The sequence below is a fragment of the Plasmodium malariae genome, assembly GCF_900090045.1.
Source record: "Plasmodium malariae genome assembly, chromosome: 13".
In the NCBI taxonomy this organism is placed as follows: Eukaryota; Apicomplexa; class Aconoidasida; order Haemosporida; family Plasmodiidae; genus Plasmodium; species Plasmodium malariae.
In genome coordinates, this window is record NC_041787.1 from 2250196 (window position 1) to 2267829 (window position 17634).

A 17634-nucleotide genomic window follows, 5' to 3' on the forward strand; every position below is an offset into this window, starting at 1 on the left:
ATGTATTTATGTATGTATGTATGTATGCATGTATGTATGTATATATATATACATACAAATGTATATATTTTTGTTTTTTCCGCATAATATGCCCTTTTGTAGTACAAAAAAATGTGCGCATAACTGGTAAAAATTTTTGTTACAGCTTGCGTGTTTGATGTAAGTTGGATACGTAATAACAAACTACATAAAATAAATATATCAACCCCTTGTTAATTCTTTTTAATTGTATAAACGAATATAATTATGCAATTACTTTTGTTAAAAATTTCAGTAAAACTGTTTAACGACAAACATGTTAATATACTGTTTAAGAGGTTATACCAGTTGCTAGGTTCTTATAAACTGCTGTGTTGCAAATGTTTGAAGTATTACTTCTTTACTTTTTGTATCCTTCTGTAGGTGTTTTGAGCGTTTTGTCTGTTTTATGTGTGTGTGTGTGTGTGTGTGTGTGTGTTTTTTTTTTTTTTTTTTAAATAGTAAAATAAACGTACCATTAGGCTCATTCATTTCTCATATCTTGAAATTCATGTAACCATTAATGCAACATAGGTACTAAATATAGCTAAGAAATTTATACCAACAAATGCTTCATTCTCTTTTTTCCCCCCCTTTTTTATCCGTATATGCATATTAATAATACATAAACATTGCTTTTTTGAAGCAAACAGTTTATTCCCCTTTGTTTCATTTTACTCAGTTTTATACGTACCCATTTATTTAAATACATTTCCGAAATGTTCTTATTTCCTTTTTTTTTTTTTTTTAAATGGTAAATATAAAATATTTATAAAACTGTAAATTTTTATACGTGTTTTCCTTTAAAAATTGAGAAGAAAAAATTGAACAAATAAACAGAACAAATTGTATTTACGTTAATATTGAAATTAGGAGAAACAAACATATAATATATAAATACATTTTTTTCAGTAATTTTACATAAAGGAATGTAACTCAACTGTGTTTTCATAAAACTTATTTGTTTAAAAGTATTGGATGTTGTTTCTCAAAAGGTAGTATTAAAAAAATGTTGTGAAGGCAGTTGTACAGAATATGTTATACCATGTATACGTATATATATATATAAATATATATATTACGCTTACATTTTTTTAAGGGCCTGCCATAAATTTTTGGTTAACACAATTGTAAGAGTACATAAATGTGTACATTCCCTATGGCATGCGCAAGTTTTAATTGGTGTTACAAATTTTCCCCTTTTTTCTTCCAATTTTGTTCTTTTTTTCTTCATTTTTTCTTTTTTTTTATATTTCTTTGTTTCACAAATTTCGGGAAGGAAAATTGAATTGTGTTCTTTCTCTCTGTACTTTTTAAGACTAGAGTTTTTCTCTTTTTTTCATCCCTTCTTTAAGTGCTGAATTTTTAATAAAATTATAAGAAAAAAAAAACAAAAGAAAAAATGAAAAGTAAAAGATAATAAAAGAGATAAAAAAAATAAATAATCAAACAAATGAACAAATAAACAAACGAACAAATGAACAAATGAACAAATGAACAAACGAACAAATGAACAAATAAATGGATAAAGGCTTTCGATGTTCAATTGTTGCAACTATTTTTTTTTTTTTCTTTTTGTTTTTTTTAATCTCTCATAATTTCCTTGGCCTTAAGAGAATGAACATTGTTGGGCTGTTTTTTTTGGAGAGTTGGTAAAGGTATGTAAAGTTGAATAAATGGACGTATAAAAACATATAAGTGAATAAACGTGTTAATGAGTACATGAATATATACTTATATTTATATGTGGATATATATTTACTTGTTAAAAGGTTAATATATATAGAGGTACATGTATAAACATGTTAATACAGATACACACATTTAAACTTAAAATTTTTGAAAAAAATGTGTAGCTATAAAATGAATAAAAATAATCAGCTAAAAAAAAAAAAAAAAAAACATTGCCCTAAGGCTTAATGGTAAGATGTCAAGTACTTTTCAATATAATTATATGTTTGGGTGAAAGAACAATTTTTTTTTTTTTTTTACTGTGATTGATTACCCTTCTATATGTTGTTACATTTTTCATTTATATTTAACCTATACAAATAATTAAATAAATATATACACATATATATAAACGTATATATAATATATATCTATTTATGTACCTAGTTGCCTGTTGTGTTTCAGTTCATATCTCTTTAGTGTTGCCATCTAGTTCCAACTTTGTAATAGTTCTGTTGCATGCACGTAAAATTTGAGAGAAAAAAAAAAAAAATTATTAATTTTTGTTGTTTTTGGTAAGTGATTGAATGTGTAACATTGTTCTACCTTTTTTACAAAAATAAGTAATATAATGATGTAAAAATATGTTAGACTTTTGTTTTAACAACTAAAGATATATTAAAGAAAAAAAAAAAAAAAAAAAAGAAGAAGAAAAAAAAGGAAAACAAAGAAAAACGAGAAAATTTGAAGAAAAACGAAGAAATAAGAGGAAAAAAAGAAGCAGAAAAATGTCTTTTTTCATGTATAATCTCATAAGTGTACTACTTTTTAGGCTTATATAAACATACAGTGCATAAAAAAATATAGTAATAATTTTACGTTACAAAGAAAAAAAAATAGAGTAAAATAAAGTAAAATAAAGTTAAATAAAATAAATTAAAATAATATAAATTAAAATAATATAAATTAAAATAATATAAATTAACATAAAGTAGAATAAAATAAAAAAGTAAAAATGAAAAAGGGACTGACAACTGTTGTTTTTTTTTTTCTTTTAATGGATGGAAAAGGGATTAAAGGGGTAAGCGAGCATAACATTGTTGTTGGCACTGAAAAAAAGGCTAACATCGATGAAAGTAGTGGAAGAAGCCAAAGCGGCCAAAGTAATCAAAGTAGTCAAAGCAGTGAAAACAATGAAATCAGAAGGAATGTATGCACTTGCGACTTTACGGAAAAACTAAATTTCATGCCTAAGCAAAAGACGAAAATATATTGTGAACTAAAACCGCACCATGGGGAGGAGATAAGAATATTAGCAAATAAGGAATATGAAGTAAAATGTTTTAACAATTCGAAAGTATATTGCCCTGTAAAAGGCTATTTTATAAATAACGCTGATATTGCTACCTATTCTCAAAAATTAAAATATCAAGTAAAAGATATAACACATCGTGATAAAACAGTTAGTGAGTATCATCTAACTATTGATAAAGACGCTTCTGATATTTTATTTATTTGTAGTATAAAACCAAGGCAGGTTTCTGAGTTATTAGAAGGAGAAGTTAAGATAGATTTAAAAAGAGAAATTAGTGAGGAATATTCTGTAGCAATGGAGGATAATATACATATGTGTGATTTTTCAAAGGGTAATTTAAATATAAGTCCAACAACAGGTTTTTATTATAAAAATTCTAGATCTGTTAACTGTATTTATAATGTCCTTCGAAATAAATTATTTTTAATAAAATTACCTAAACTAGATATAGTTACTGAAAAAATTTTACCTAGTGTTGTAAATTGTTTATCTGAATACTCATATATTAATTTTAACTTGAAACATGTTGAAGAGACTGAAGACTCGATCTCATTACACCTAACCTTTGGGGATTTTAAAAAGGCTTTTAATTTATCATGTGAATTAGACTTGTCGGAATTTACCGTACAACCTTGTGCAGTTGGAAAAAAGGGAAACGTTACTTTTTATTTTAACGTGTAATGCACTTGGTATAGTACTTACGATAATAGCCAATCGGGGCACAGATATCAGGACACTCAGTTAATGCAGAAAACGAATGCATAAGCATGCGCATATGTGTGAGTGTGTGTATACTTGTGTGTGTACTTGTGTGTGTACGTATGTATGTACGTATGTGCCTACGTATGTATATATATAAACGTACATGTACAGATGCAAATACACATGAATCCCTTGCTTAATATTTAATAAAATTAATAACACATATCATATTAAGTTTTTTTTCTTTAGTGCATAATAAAATTTTTTATGATTTATTTGACAAGGTGCGCAAATACATACATTGAGCCGGAAATTATACATAACAACAAAATAAAATAAAGGAGAATGAAGCAAAAAGTATCAAAAATAACAAAATGAAGCAAAATAAAGTAAAACAAAATAAAAATAACAGAACTGCAAAAATGAAGCCCAGTTCATACGAAAATTAAAACCCTGTATTGAATATTTTAGGGTATGTTTTCTTAGCAAATAATGTTGAAGAGGTTATTCCTTTTTTTAAAAAAAGCTGGGCTATATTTTATGATTTTTTTTTTATTTCCCCTGTTTCAGTATGTGCATATTTCACTGCTTCGTTAAGCGCTTCTGTCTGGGTCAGCGTGTATACACACATATATATAAATAAATATATATACACATATATATATATATACGTATGTATGCAATTTTGTTTTATTTTGGTCCCTCTGCATGAGCGAAAAGTGCCTAAGGTAAAATGAGATTTCATTGATTTGTCTTTTTAAATTTTTGCATTACACTTTTTTTTTTTTTTTTTTTTTTTGTAATATTTATCTATAATAATTAATGGTACCTTTACATTATATTTGTATGAGCAGTAAACCTTCTATATTTGTGTTTACAGATTTTAAAATTTTCCTTTTTATATCATAACAAATATGCTAATTAATATTTTGAAACTATACATTTTATAATATTTGGCAATTATAAAAAGGAAGGAAATAAAGGAGAGAAAAAAAAAAAAAAAAAAAAGATAAAAAAATAATGAAATGCACACCGCATGTTCTTTTTCGCTGAATTGTGCAATGAAAAAGAGTGTTGACCAATTTGGAAAAACAAAACAGGTTTTATAAGAATGCAAACGTATGAAAACATGTACATATGAACGCACGAGCATAAGAGGATATAAATTTTTATAGCCAACTTGAAAAAACAAACATTGTTTGTAATTTAAGCCCACGAGAATGCTTCCCTAGGACTAAATTTTTTTTACGATGCCAGACTTAACACAGATATACGCTAGGGATATAATTCCAAATGAAAAATTAAAGAGGTTTTTTTTGAAATGTAGATCTAAAGAAAAAGTGTTGTACTCCTTTACATCTGAAAATGTAAACATTAAGCAAATAAAAAAAGGAAGAAAATTTTTGTCTTATAATGATGAAAAAAAAATAGTATTTATAGATAAATAAAATTTAGGATAATGGTGCATAGCCATTTCAGTTCATAATCTGTATACGTACAAACATACGTCCATATATACATATATATGTACATGCATATGTGCATATATATATATATTAGCCTATTTCAAGGAGACGTGCTGATGGAAATATTTTTAAAAAATAGAGTATTTATATATATATATATATATATGTACGTATGTACGTATGTACGTAAGTATATAAGTATAACGGTTGACCTTTTTACAGAAGAAATTGAGTCTTTTTTTTTTCTTTTTTTTCTCCCTTAATATAAAAATTCTCAAAAACGGTTAAAACTTCCTTTTTGTAGGAAACCATATATGAAGGAAAAATACAGAAAAAGGATTTGAACATTTTAAAATATAATGTAAAAAGAAAAAAAAAAATAAAGAGTTATGTGTTACTACAATAAAATAAACTTTTACATAATGAGACCCATAATACATTTTTGTTTTTTCCTATTTTTATCTTTACCTTTTTTTCCTGACCTTTTTTTTTTTTTTTCTTTTTAAATGTAGAATATATATATTAGATCCTTAACAAAGAAATTCTTTAAGTTTTTCAACCTTCTATATTTGTTTTTTGTTATATTTAGTAAAGATATTTTATACGTCCTCCTTGACAAAGTTAGAATGAAAAAGGTGAAGTGTGTAATGTGTAGTCTGAATTGTGCGCATGTAGTGTTACCATTTTATTTTGTTGTATGTTGTCGTCTCAACTATATATAAAGCTAGTGCACATGAGAAAGTATATGTATATATATATATGTACGTGCATGTGCCCATACATACGTATATGCATATATATAAATTTCTTTTTAGAAATATGATGTGTTATCGGATTTTCTTATCACGCTTCTCATTCTATGTTGCTGCGTTGAAATAATTATTAATTTTTTAGTAGAGGAATCTTATACATTCTACTTCATCTTTTTCGATGTTGTATCTTTAATTTTGTTATTATTCGATTTGTTTACTTTTGAGAAATACCTATTAGATGTGCTTTGCTCTTCTATAAAAAGGTAAGCGACTAAAAAAAAAAAAAAAAAAAAAAATTAGCGAAAAAAGTACTTAATTTTTAGTTGTAGTCTTTTTTTATTCTAATAATTCATTCATTTGAAGCACTTCATAGTCGACAAATGCGTATATATGTATACGTGTACGTATATATATATATAAATATGTATATGCATATACGTACATATATATATAAATATGTATATGCATATACGTACATTTATATATAAATATGTATGTATGTATGTATATACACATGTACGTATTCACGTACTTGTTTTCTCTTTTTCACTAATTTACTTCTTTTTCTGGGGTTACTCAGTTTGTACGGGTTAAAAAAAATAGACAATGAGGGAATATTTCACTTACTGCAATTATTTAAAGCTTTGCGCGTTACAAAAGTTTATCGTTTGATTATTACATTTATAAGAAAGCATACTAAGGAGAAATATAAGCACAGGAATGAATGGAATGTTATAAATCCTTTTTATAATGACAAAAATTTACATATATGTATTTTTGTAAAGATGTAAATTGTATATTGACATAAGTATATATGCTTAAATAAGCACGTGAATACATGTATACATGCATATATACTTAAACACATAAATTCAGATGTGTACATAATTTTGCACTTTTTATTTTTATTTTTCTCAAGTTTGAAAAAGTAGAGAGCATGCAGAATAGAACAAATCTGAAGGTCAAAATGCGTATATATTCATATAACTATGCAAAATTATTAGACGTTTCAAGCAAGCATATGTACATATGTATGCGTGTATATATGTATATACACAAGTATATGTATATGTGCTCACCTTTCAAACGTTTCAGGAGAGCCTAAAATTTACAAATAAAATGCACTTGGCATTAATAAAAAGATATTTTATGTCTTTATTTCTTGTTATGTTATCTTATCTATTTATTGAAGCGGTAATAATATACTTGTGTATATAGATGTGTATACGTGTACACCCCAATACATATATACACATGTACGTACATATAAACATATATATGTATATATATATGTTCGTATGCATATATATATATGTACTTATCTATACATGCCCTTCTCCCCTCGGTAAAACATTTTTTACCCATGATTTTTCCTTATTACAGGTGTCAATTTCGAAATGGCAGATGGGCTCAATGGATTACTTTATCTACAACTTAGACTTGTTAACAGAAAAGAAATTCATATATACTAGAAGTAGTAACATTATATATATATATATATATATATATATATATATATATATATGAACATGTATTTATGTGTACCCAATTTTACACATATACGTTGGTCCCTTTTTTATACGTTAATACCTCTTCTAGAATTTCGTTTGAAGACTATTACGAATCCGAGTTCTTGAAAGCCATATATTATTACAGCGTACGTTAAAAAATAAAGATAAAGATTAAGGATGTGAATATGTATATATATATATTTATACATGTATGTATGTAAGTATGCACATACAGATGTGCACAAGCTTAAGGTACAAATATATACCGTGAAAATACGCCCCTTTTAGACAATTCAGAAAGACAAAAACGATGCGGAATATTTAATTAGTTTAAAATCTAAAAGAAAACTACAAAATTTTATTAACAAGAAAGAAATTAATTTAAGAGAAGGCGGTAAACAAACCTTATGGGACTTTACACATTTGCCTTACGTAATAAGAAAAAAGGATCTTATATTAACAATCGCGCTACGATAAAAAAATAATTAAGTAGTTGATACAGCTGAACCAACTGTCACAACTAAGCCAACAAACCCAATTAACGTTATTAACACTATTAAACCATGTGAACTGCCTTCAGAGCGAATTGATGAAATTTATAAACATGAACATACCCAATGGAACCAAAAAAGATGAGGAGGAGATTGTCTTAAATGATACGATTAAAGAATTGAGTACAAATAAAAAAAAAAAAAAAGGAGAAAATATCAGAAGTATAAAATATCAGAAGTATAAAATATTAGAAGTATAAAATATTAGAAGTACTAAATGATAGTAGTATAAAGTAATAGAAGTATAAAGTAATAGAAGTACTAAATGATAGAAGTATAAAGTAATAGAAGTACTAAATGTAGAAGTATAAAGTAATAGAAGTATAAAGTAATAGAAGTATAAAGTAATAGAAGTATAAAGTAATAAAAGTATAAAGTAATGGAATTACAATGTAATGGAAGTATAAAATAATAAAGGGACAAAAAATTAAAAGAATAAAAAAGGAACAAAAATGAAAACACGAAAAAGCAAGAATTGTATAATATAATTTTTTTTTTTTTTTTCTTCACATATATATATCGAATGTTCATATTCATTTTATTTTTTAAAAAGACGAACTGAGATTTTACGAAGTGAAAGTCTACAAAATTAAAGATTTTACTTTTTATATAAACATAAAAAAAATTATAAAAAAGGAGATAAAAAATTCAGCGTTTTTTAAAATACTTGTTATACTGGTATAGCTCAAAAGTTGTGGTATTATTAAATTAAATGAAACGAAACGAATGAGGACCTTTATAATGTGATATATTTTTTTTCTACGTTTTTTTGAATTTTTCAGTTTTCTTTTATTGTGCTCTTTTATTTTACGTCCGAGCTTAATGTGTTATTGTTCCCAATCGAAGGCATACTAAAAAAGCTAAAGCTTATGAAGTAAGAAAAACACAAACTTGAAGGAGATATCAGATCTGTGTTCGTATTAGTATTTGTATACGGATACACATATACTTATATATATATATGTGCTATATGTAGGTCCAATCCTACATTGGCCTTGGAAATGCAAGAAGAACTGTTAAACCATGAATTAGACAACATACTAAGAAACTCAAAATTAAAAAGGTACACTAAATGCATGTCTTAGTTTTTACCCATACATGTTATTTAATTCATGTAAAGAAAATATTTCCTTGTTACATTTTGCATGTTACGTGCTGATATGTTGAATGTAAGCAAAGAGAAATATTAGTGTTTGAGTTATTTTTATGTGAAGTGTTATAAGAGAATAATGGAGAGAAAGGATGGTTCTAAAGGATGTCATTTGGGAGTGCACCTATATGCGCATGTGTGTATATACGTATGTATGGGTATATGTATATACGTATGTATGGGTATATGTATATACGTATGTATGGGTATATGTATATACGTATGTATGGGTATATGTATATACGTATGTATGCATGTATATGTACACATGTAGAAACGCATTGCTTAACTCTCGTCTTTTATTTTGAAATACAGAAAAAGTATAAATGAGAATTATGAAATACTAAAGATGGAAGAAAATTTAATGAAGCTAGGAACGTTAATGCTGTTAGGTACTAATGTTTTACTTTCCATTTTTCATAATTTTTTTTGAAAGTTAGAAAAATCGTGCTGGGTAACTGTGTCCTTTTATATCTAACACCATTATGGAGTGGGAAAAACGTGCATATATATATATATATATATATATATATATATATATATATATATATATATATATATTTAAACATTCATTTCTTCATGTACGTGTGTGTATTGTTATAGTAATGGGGTCATTTACTTTTTCCCTTTTAAATACTATTCCTTAGGTTTCGGAGAGGCAGGAGCAAAAATAATTTCCAAAAATATCAATGAGCAGGAAAGGGTAAATTTATTAATAAATGGAGAAGTGGTTTATTCCGTTTTTTCCTTTTGTGATATAAGGAACTTCACTGAAATAACAGAAATATTAAAGGAGAAGGTTTGCATAGTTTTTTCGTTTATGAGACTATATTTTTTTTTTTTTTTTTTTTTTAAACTACTCATTTGAAGTGCTCTTTTGGAATACTCATATGAAGTATTATTTTGTACAACGTTTTGCATTTGTGTGACATAATGTGTGCATTTGTATGTTACTTCAGCACTGTGTTGGTATTACATACATATATATGTGCATATGTACATGTATGCATGTGTACATGAACATGGGCTTACTTTATGTACCCATACTTGTTGCAGATAATGATATTCATAAACCTCGTCGCTAAGATAATTCACGAATGTTGTGACTTCTATGGAGGATCAATAAATAAAAATATAGGAGACGCGTTTTTACTTGTTTGGAAATATAAAAAAGAAGATTTTTCAAATAAAAAAAGGAATTTTTTAGAGTCAAAATATTCTACAACACAAAATAAGAATTATGAAGATTTATCAGAAAAAGAAAATATAAACAGAATTTGTGACTTAGCTTTTTTGTCAACAGTACAGACGTTAATAAAGCTGCAGCAGGTAAGGGCTTCAAAATTAGTAGCTCATTCAGGAGGGGATCATATAACCCCACACTTGCGAACATAAGTACATACATGTGTATATATCCATACGCACATGTATATATGCCCACATGCAAGTATATATCCACACATGTGCACTTCCTTCCCTTTGCCCATTTTTCCAACAAGTCGGAAAAGATATATTTATTTCTGAAAAACGAGAAAATAGACGACTTAATTCATAAAAATGGGATAGAGTTAAGTTTCGGCCTACATTTTGGATGGGCCATTGAAGGAGCAATAGGAAGTAGTTATAAAATTGATTTATCCTACTTGTCTGAAAATGTGAATATAGCTAGTAGATTACAAGATATTTCCAAAATATACAAAAATAATATTGTTATATCAGGAGATTTTTATGATAACCTGTCTGATAATTTTAAGGTTAGTATGAATTCTTTTTTTTTTTTGAAAAATTTACAAGTGTTACGAACAAATTTTTTTGTCTACGCTATTTGTCTGTTATGTGCTGCTTGCCAGTAATGCGTTGACTATATTGTGAAATGCAGCTATTTTGTAGTATGTTCATACAAAAAAAAAAGAAAAAAAATATAAAGAAAATCAATCATAAAAAATAGAAAAATGAAAATCGTAAAAGGAAAAAAGAAATAAAAGAGTTGTATTCACATTTAAGAATATTTTTTTTATTTTCCTTTTCTTCAAAAAAAGAAGTCACTTAGGAAAATAGACAAGGTACAGCTGAAGGGGTGCAGGAACCCCATAAATTTATATACCTTTGATTTGCACCTAAACAAGGTTAAAATAAAGCAAATATTGTACGTTTGTATAAACATATAAGTGGGCAAATGTATATACATATATACATACATATAAATATATAAGCATGTACATATATGCTCATGTTTGGGTAAGTGCTAAATTAGCAAGTACGCCGAAAAATATTCTCGACATGCCACAGAAAACTAACAACGTATTGTTTCAGCTTCAAAAGAAAAATAAGTTAGACGCCTTTGATTTAACCTCAGATATGGACATAAAAATGATAAAGGTATCATGATTTTGCAGAAATGCCGCCTTTTGTACTTTTTCAAAAATTAGTCCAAAATTCATTTTACTTGAATTGTTCCAGGTGTTAGAAGATATAAAAAAAAAAACAGAGAGACGAAAAAGAAAAAAGGAAGTGTCAAATCTTAATTACAATGTAAGTAATGCAGGAAAAATAAGGGAAAAAAAATGAAATAAAATGAAATAAAATAAAATAAAATAAAAGCTCATCATTTTTACATAATCCCACATTCGTACAACACGTAGAATATGCACGTACTGTAAACGTATTTTATTTTATTTTTTTTTTTTTTTTCATTTTTATGAATGCTCGTACATTTTTGTAGTTATATAAAGAATATGAACAAAGTAGTGATATACAGTTAATTAAGGTAAAGTTCCCCGATGAATATTCAAATTTATTTGAAAAATCGTTAGACTTATATTTGAGTGGAAACTGGAATGAATCCAAAAACATACTGGAACATTTAAAAAAGAGTTTTACCATGGACGACAATATTGTGCACCAGTTGTTGAGCTTTATGAGCACGTCAAATTTTAGTGCACCCTATGACTGGTGCGGGTATAGAAAATTTTTACAAAAATCGTAATACTTTTGTACTTTTTTTTTTCTTTTTTTTTTTTTTCTTTTAAAAATTTTTGGAAAATGCGTATTCCACCAATTCGTGGTGTGAAATTATTAGTTTCAAAAGTGGAACATATATGTATATAATATATATAAGAGCGTTCGAAAAGGGGGGTAAGGGTAAGGGTAAGTGTGTTAAACCAACATTGTACGAAATGAAAGGAAAATAAGATGAACATAAAAAAGGGTTCAACATAAAAACGAGGTTGTCATACACACGAAAAAACAAAAAAGAATTATGCAAAAAGCAAGATGCAGAACACAGACAAAACAAGAGAAACTTCGTGGAAAGAAGCCAGGAAACATATGCAAGAAGACAAATTCTTAGGCCTCAACTAGTGGAGTTTAAGCTTTCCACGTAGTTGTAGGCCTTTTCTTGAACTAACTTTTGGCTTTTAACACTACCTTGATTTTTTTCAAATAGTAACCATTTGGTAAATATCATTTTCATAACTCTTGTTTTAAATTTAATTGAAATAAATCGTTCAAATATGTTTCTAATAAATTGTAGCTCATTCATATTTAGTTTGAGTTTTTCTTTTTTTTCATTTTTTGTTAATGAGTTAATATGAATATCAAGATAAGTAAACCAGACATCTGACCTTTTAGGATATTCTTGAATTAATTTTTCAAAATATGCTTTTCCTCTTTCTTTATTAGAATACTTATATTCAAAACGAGCTGCATTTATAATCATATTTAAATGCTTTTTTTTTGGTAAAGAATATAAAGATTTTAGTAATATTGAATGAGCATATTCTTCGTCTTTATATGTACTATGCAAAATTTCTAAATACGTAGACCATATTTTTTTGGAATATTTAAACTTTTTAATTGCCTCTTCACATAATTCTTTTAATTCAATTAACTTTTTATTAATTTTTAAAATATTAATTGTGTGTAAATATATAGATTTTTCATTATTACATAGTAAAGCTCTTTTAAATATCTCATTTAACCTATCCCCATAAACACATTCCATATTTAAATAACATAAATAAATATTTAATTTTTCGTCTACTTCGTGTATATCTATTGTTTTCAATGCTCTCTCTGCTACTTCTCTTGCATTATCTATATTTCCTTTTTCTAAATAATAAACAATGTAACTTATCCAAATCGCGCTTTTGTTTTTTTCCGATACTAGTAACCTTTCGTAGTCAAACGGGCTGACCTGCTCACTGTTGAGATTGTTTATATTGCTATTTTTCTTGTTCTTCTTAGATTTTTTCCTTGTGTGGTTACTTACGTCACTATCATTTTTGTCGTCTGTATTGCTATCGTAGTTGCTATCATAGTTACTTTTACAATTGTCATTAATAGTGCCATTTATTTTGCTATTTTTTGTTTTAATGTTTTTTTTTTTTTTTTCTTTTCCTTTTGAAGCTTGGATTTTTGGGCCTTTTTGTCAAGTACCTCACAACCACTTTCTCCTTCCCTTTCTTCTTCACTTTCTCCCAGTTCTTTTGATTTTTTAATTTTGTTTTGTATACTTTTATTACTTTTTTTTTCTTTTATATTTCTTTGTTTTTTTTTCTTTTCGTTTTTTTCCTTTTGAGTCTTCTTTATTTCGGCATATATGCTTAAATGGTTCGTCTTATTCAGTTCTTTTGTTCTGGGTTTTCCTTCAATTTTTTTCCTTTTCCTTTTTAATTCTCTATTTTGGGAATTAGTAGCTTCTGTACCATTTTCCTCCTCTTTCTTGCGCTTATTTATCGTTTTTTCTTCATTACCTTTACTGAGTTCTGTTTGGCTCATTTCGTTTGATCGAATTTGCCCTTCCGCTAGTTGTTTTCTTGTAATTAGAGGTATACTTATGTATGGACGTATGCATGTACATATACAAGTACATGTACAAATCCATATGCAAATACATATGTACGTATATATATATATGTATATATATGCTTTTATTACATGTTTGCATACGCTTCCTTCTTTTTAATTATACTAAAGCTTATTGTAAAATTTGTACGAAGAAACTTGTCATTTTATGGTAAGGCGCAAATACAAAAATGATCTCAGAAAAAATTAATTTTTATGTTAAATTAGGCAATAAATAAATAAATATATATATATACATAGCCTACTTTACAAATTGATGAAAAAAAAAAAAAAACAAATAATTAAGGATAAAGTAGAAAATAAAATGAAAAGTTTAGTAAACGTAAGATACAGCAGGGAGGACACCTACATTTAAAGTTCGCGTAAGCGGATTCAATTTCGAAAAAAAAAGGGAAAAGAAAAAGAAAAAACACTTACAAGGTAAATCGTAATTTTGTATATTAAAATATTAAATATAAGAAATAATGAAAATTTTCCTTTGTTTTATTTTTGTATTTATAAAATGTATATCATTAAAAATTAATAGTTTTTCTCAATTTTTGCTTCACTTTTGTTCTCTAATTTTTTGGATCACTTATATTGGGGGACATAATCAACCGCAGAATATGGCTGCATATACGTGTACTATATACATATATATATATATATATATATATATATGTATATATATGTACATTTTTTCTTTTGTATTTTTTGTTAAAAAAAAGAAAAAACATAGCCTCCCTTCACGTGAAATAAATATACATTTAGCAAAGTTAAGGGGCACTTTTACCATATCATTTTCACTTTATAATCGGGCCCACTATATTACTTTTTTTTATGAAACGTTTGCATAATGTATTGTACATATATTTTATTTCTGAGATTTTTTGATACAAATCATAGGGAGAATAATCATATAATCGTATGTAAGAATTTTTTTATTCATAAAAGTAGGGAACGGCTAAAACAATGTCCATGCGAGGTTGGTCATGTATATATATATATATGGGTATACATATGCTTATGTTTGTGCAGACGATACCAATTTGAACACAAAAACATGCTTAATTTTAAAAAATTGAAGTCATTTGTAAAAATGAAAAGGTAGAAATTACTATATTGTTTATTATAAAATTTTCCTTTTACAAAATTGATTAATATATATGTACTACAAAAAAAGGGGAATAAAATGAACTTATTCAGAACTGTCACAAATGTGTTGTCATAGCCCTACTTACAAAAATTATCCCACTAAAATGTATATATAAAGAATCGGTAAATGTTTTATCTTATAATATTAAAGGTTGTTTTTATCAAAGGTGAACAGAAACTTTTTTTTTTGTTTTTTTTGTTTTTTTTGTTTTTTACTTATATATTTGGTAACATTTTTTTCCATTTTATGGCGCCCTTCAAAAAAAAAAAAAAAAAAAAAAATTATTTTACGTATTATTGTCGTCTTTTGTAAATAACTTTGACCTATATTGATTAAACTGTATTAATTGATCTTTAAGTATTTTTTTTTGAGAAATATATTTTATATTGTGAACTCGAAATAAATTATTTTGTGTTCTAAATACACATGGGATAGCTACTTTGGCTGCTGCTTTTTTTAAAACTTTATAAATAGGATCATCAAATCCTAGAGCATTAAATGGACTAGTTGTAGGAATATGAAAAATGGTTTTTCCTGCTGGTACTCTTGCAACAAAATAATCAATGAGCCCCTTTCCCTGTCCCATTTTTGTTCCATCTGGTTTTTTAGTTACACTATAGGTTGCATGAACATCTACAAAATATTCTTTTTTCTTTCCTAAATATTTACGTATAATTTGTTTCATTTCTGCTAATTTTTCTCCTCTTATTCTCTTTGGGCAAGCAGCTACAAGTGATTTTCCAACATGTATATCGGGGGCACTAAGAGGAGTTATTCTACCCTTAGGGGCTTTTAATCGAACGGGTAGCGGACTTTTATAAATTATTGGTGGCATTATTTCTTATTTGTTGGATTTGAATAAAATACACATATTCTGCTCCTCTTACAATAATAAAAGGATTTTTTCCTTTTTGGCTACTTTGTTATGGAAAATAAAACGTCCACACTATTTTTGTTCTATCTGAATATACATGTAACAACATACATATAAAAATAAATATACATAATATACATACATATATTCTGTGATACCTTACAGTTTCTCTAATTCTTATGTGCTTATATTTTTTGCTCATCATCAAAAGTAAAAATAAAAATACTGTACGTTACTTTGCACACTGCATAGTTAGGAGTAAAACAGCATATACTTCATTTTATGTATAATTGCTTTATCAAAACAATTTAATATTTTACAGTTATACATATTTCCATTTTTTAAAATTATTAATAAAAACAATGTGTTGCATTTTACCCATAAATTTTCATAATTATCATAATTTTCACATTTTAAGGATTTCACTATTTTCTCTGTTAATTTTTTAATTCTTTTTAATTCTCACATCCTCAGTATTAATAATTTATATGCAACTGAATAATACAGCAAGGGGAAAAAGTGTACCTTATTTTTGAACACACTAGTCCTCAAAAGATGTATAAAAATTCAAAAATAAACACATACAGCTTTTTATATTTTTGTGTGTTTTAATTTTTAATGTAATATTTATGTTATTTTTCCTTTAAAATAACTTACTGATTTTAATGTAATTTTTTATTATATAACTTTTTAAAGTCTTCATATTAGGAATATACTCTTTTTTTTTTTTTTTTTTTTTTTTTTTGTTTTGAAGTACTGCACATATTTACTTGTATCTTTTGATGAACATAGTATTAATACTCATGTCCGATTTTTCAACCATCGTATAGCATAAAAATGCTATATATATATATATATATATATATAAGTGATGCTTTATTAACTGTTTTTGTTCATATGTGTAATTAACAACTTATTTACGCGATGAAAAAGGCAAATATAAAATAATTCTTTCTTAAAAGCTGACCCAGCGAGCAATGTACCTACTGTTTTTCTGTAAAATGTTCGTACACACTATTCATTAAAAATGATGATATTTATTGTGGTATAAACACTTTTTTTTTTTAGCATATCTGATTAACTACTTTTACCAGAAGGTATGAAGTTTAAATACAAAAAAAAATCATTATATATATACAATACTACTTAACAAATATATATATATATATATATATATTTTTTTTTTTTTTTTTCCCTTAAGCTATGTATTTATGTCCCATAAGGAAGACTATTTACTAATATTAAATTATTTATGATTTTCCTTTTTATGATAATATTGCTGTGTGAAATATTATTGTAATGTGTTATGGTAAAAAAGTTCAATAACTTTTTTTTTAGAAAAAAATCCTTTGCAATAATTTATAAAATGGTTTGTATTAACCAAAAGGCGTTAAATGAGAACAAAAAAATATAAGCAACAAAATGAAATAAAAAAAAATAAAATAAAAAAAATAAAATAAAAAAAAATAAAATTAAAAAAAATAAAATTGAAAGGTTGAAGACTTGAGGAAGTTGAAATAAAACAGATAAAATACATAAACTAATAAATAAAAAAAAAAAAAGAACAAATGAGACAAAAAAATAAAAATTTTAATGTTAAAACAGTGATATACAGGTAATTTC

The 17634-nt window shown here is 26.1% G+C and overlaps 4 protein-coding genes across 4 annotated transcripts; 2 read left to right on the plus strand and 2 right to left on the minus strand.

The window, feature by feature from the left end:
* Positions 1-2704: 2704 nt before the first annotated feature.
* Positions 2705-3685, plus strand: PmUG01_13053600 (conserved Plasmodium protein, unknown function; the record flags this gene model as incomplete). Its single annotated transcript, XM_029007542.1, has 1 exon — positions 2705-3685. One exon carries the CDS (start codon positions 2705-2707, stop codon positions 3683-3685), a length of 981 nt encoding a protein of 326 aa, XP_028863921.1.
* Positions 3686-4956: 1271 nt separating this feature from the next.
* Positions 4957-12122, plus strand: PmUG01_13053700 (adenylyl cyclase alpha, putative; the record flags this gene model as incomplete). The annotated part of the gene is made up of 22 exons (XM_029007543.1): positions 4957-5073; positions 5477-5533; positions 5685-5792; positions 5988-6187; positions 6505-6655; positions 6844-6885; positions 7020-7118; positions 7308-7366; positions 7524-7581; positions 7724-7867; positions 8016-8109; positions 8540-8664; positions 8769-8860; positions 8963-9049; positions 9452-9528; positions 9784-9935; positions 10193-10465; positions 10636-10890; positions 11176-11262; positions 11450-11515; positions 11597-11668; positions 11859-12122. 22 exons carry the CDS (start codon positions 4957-4959, stop codon positions 12120-12122), a joined length of 2679 nt encoding a protein of 892 aa, XP_028863922.1.
* Positions 12123-12488: 366 nt separating this feature from the next.
* On the minus strand, positions 12489-13915 carry RRP5 (rRNA biogenesis protein RRP5, putative; the record flags this gene model as incomplete). The annotated part of the gene is given in 2 exon segments (XM_029007545.1): positions 12489-13517; positions 13532-13915. 2 exon segments carry the CDS (start codon positions 13913-13915, stop codon positions 12489-12491), a joined length of 1413 nt encoding a protein of 470 aa, XP_028863923.1.
* A 1508-nt stretch (positions 13916-15423) lies between these two features.
* On the minus strand, positions 15424-15972 carry PmUG01_13053900 (mitochondrial ribosomal protein L16 precursor, putative; the record flags this gene model as incomplete). Its single annotated transcript, XM_029007546.1, has 1 exon — positions 15424-15972. The coding sequence occupies one exon, from the start codon at positions 15970-15972 to the stop codon at positions 15424-15426; it is 549 nt and encodes a 182-aa protein (XP_028863924.1).
* Positions 15973-17634: the final 1662 nt, after the last annotated feature.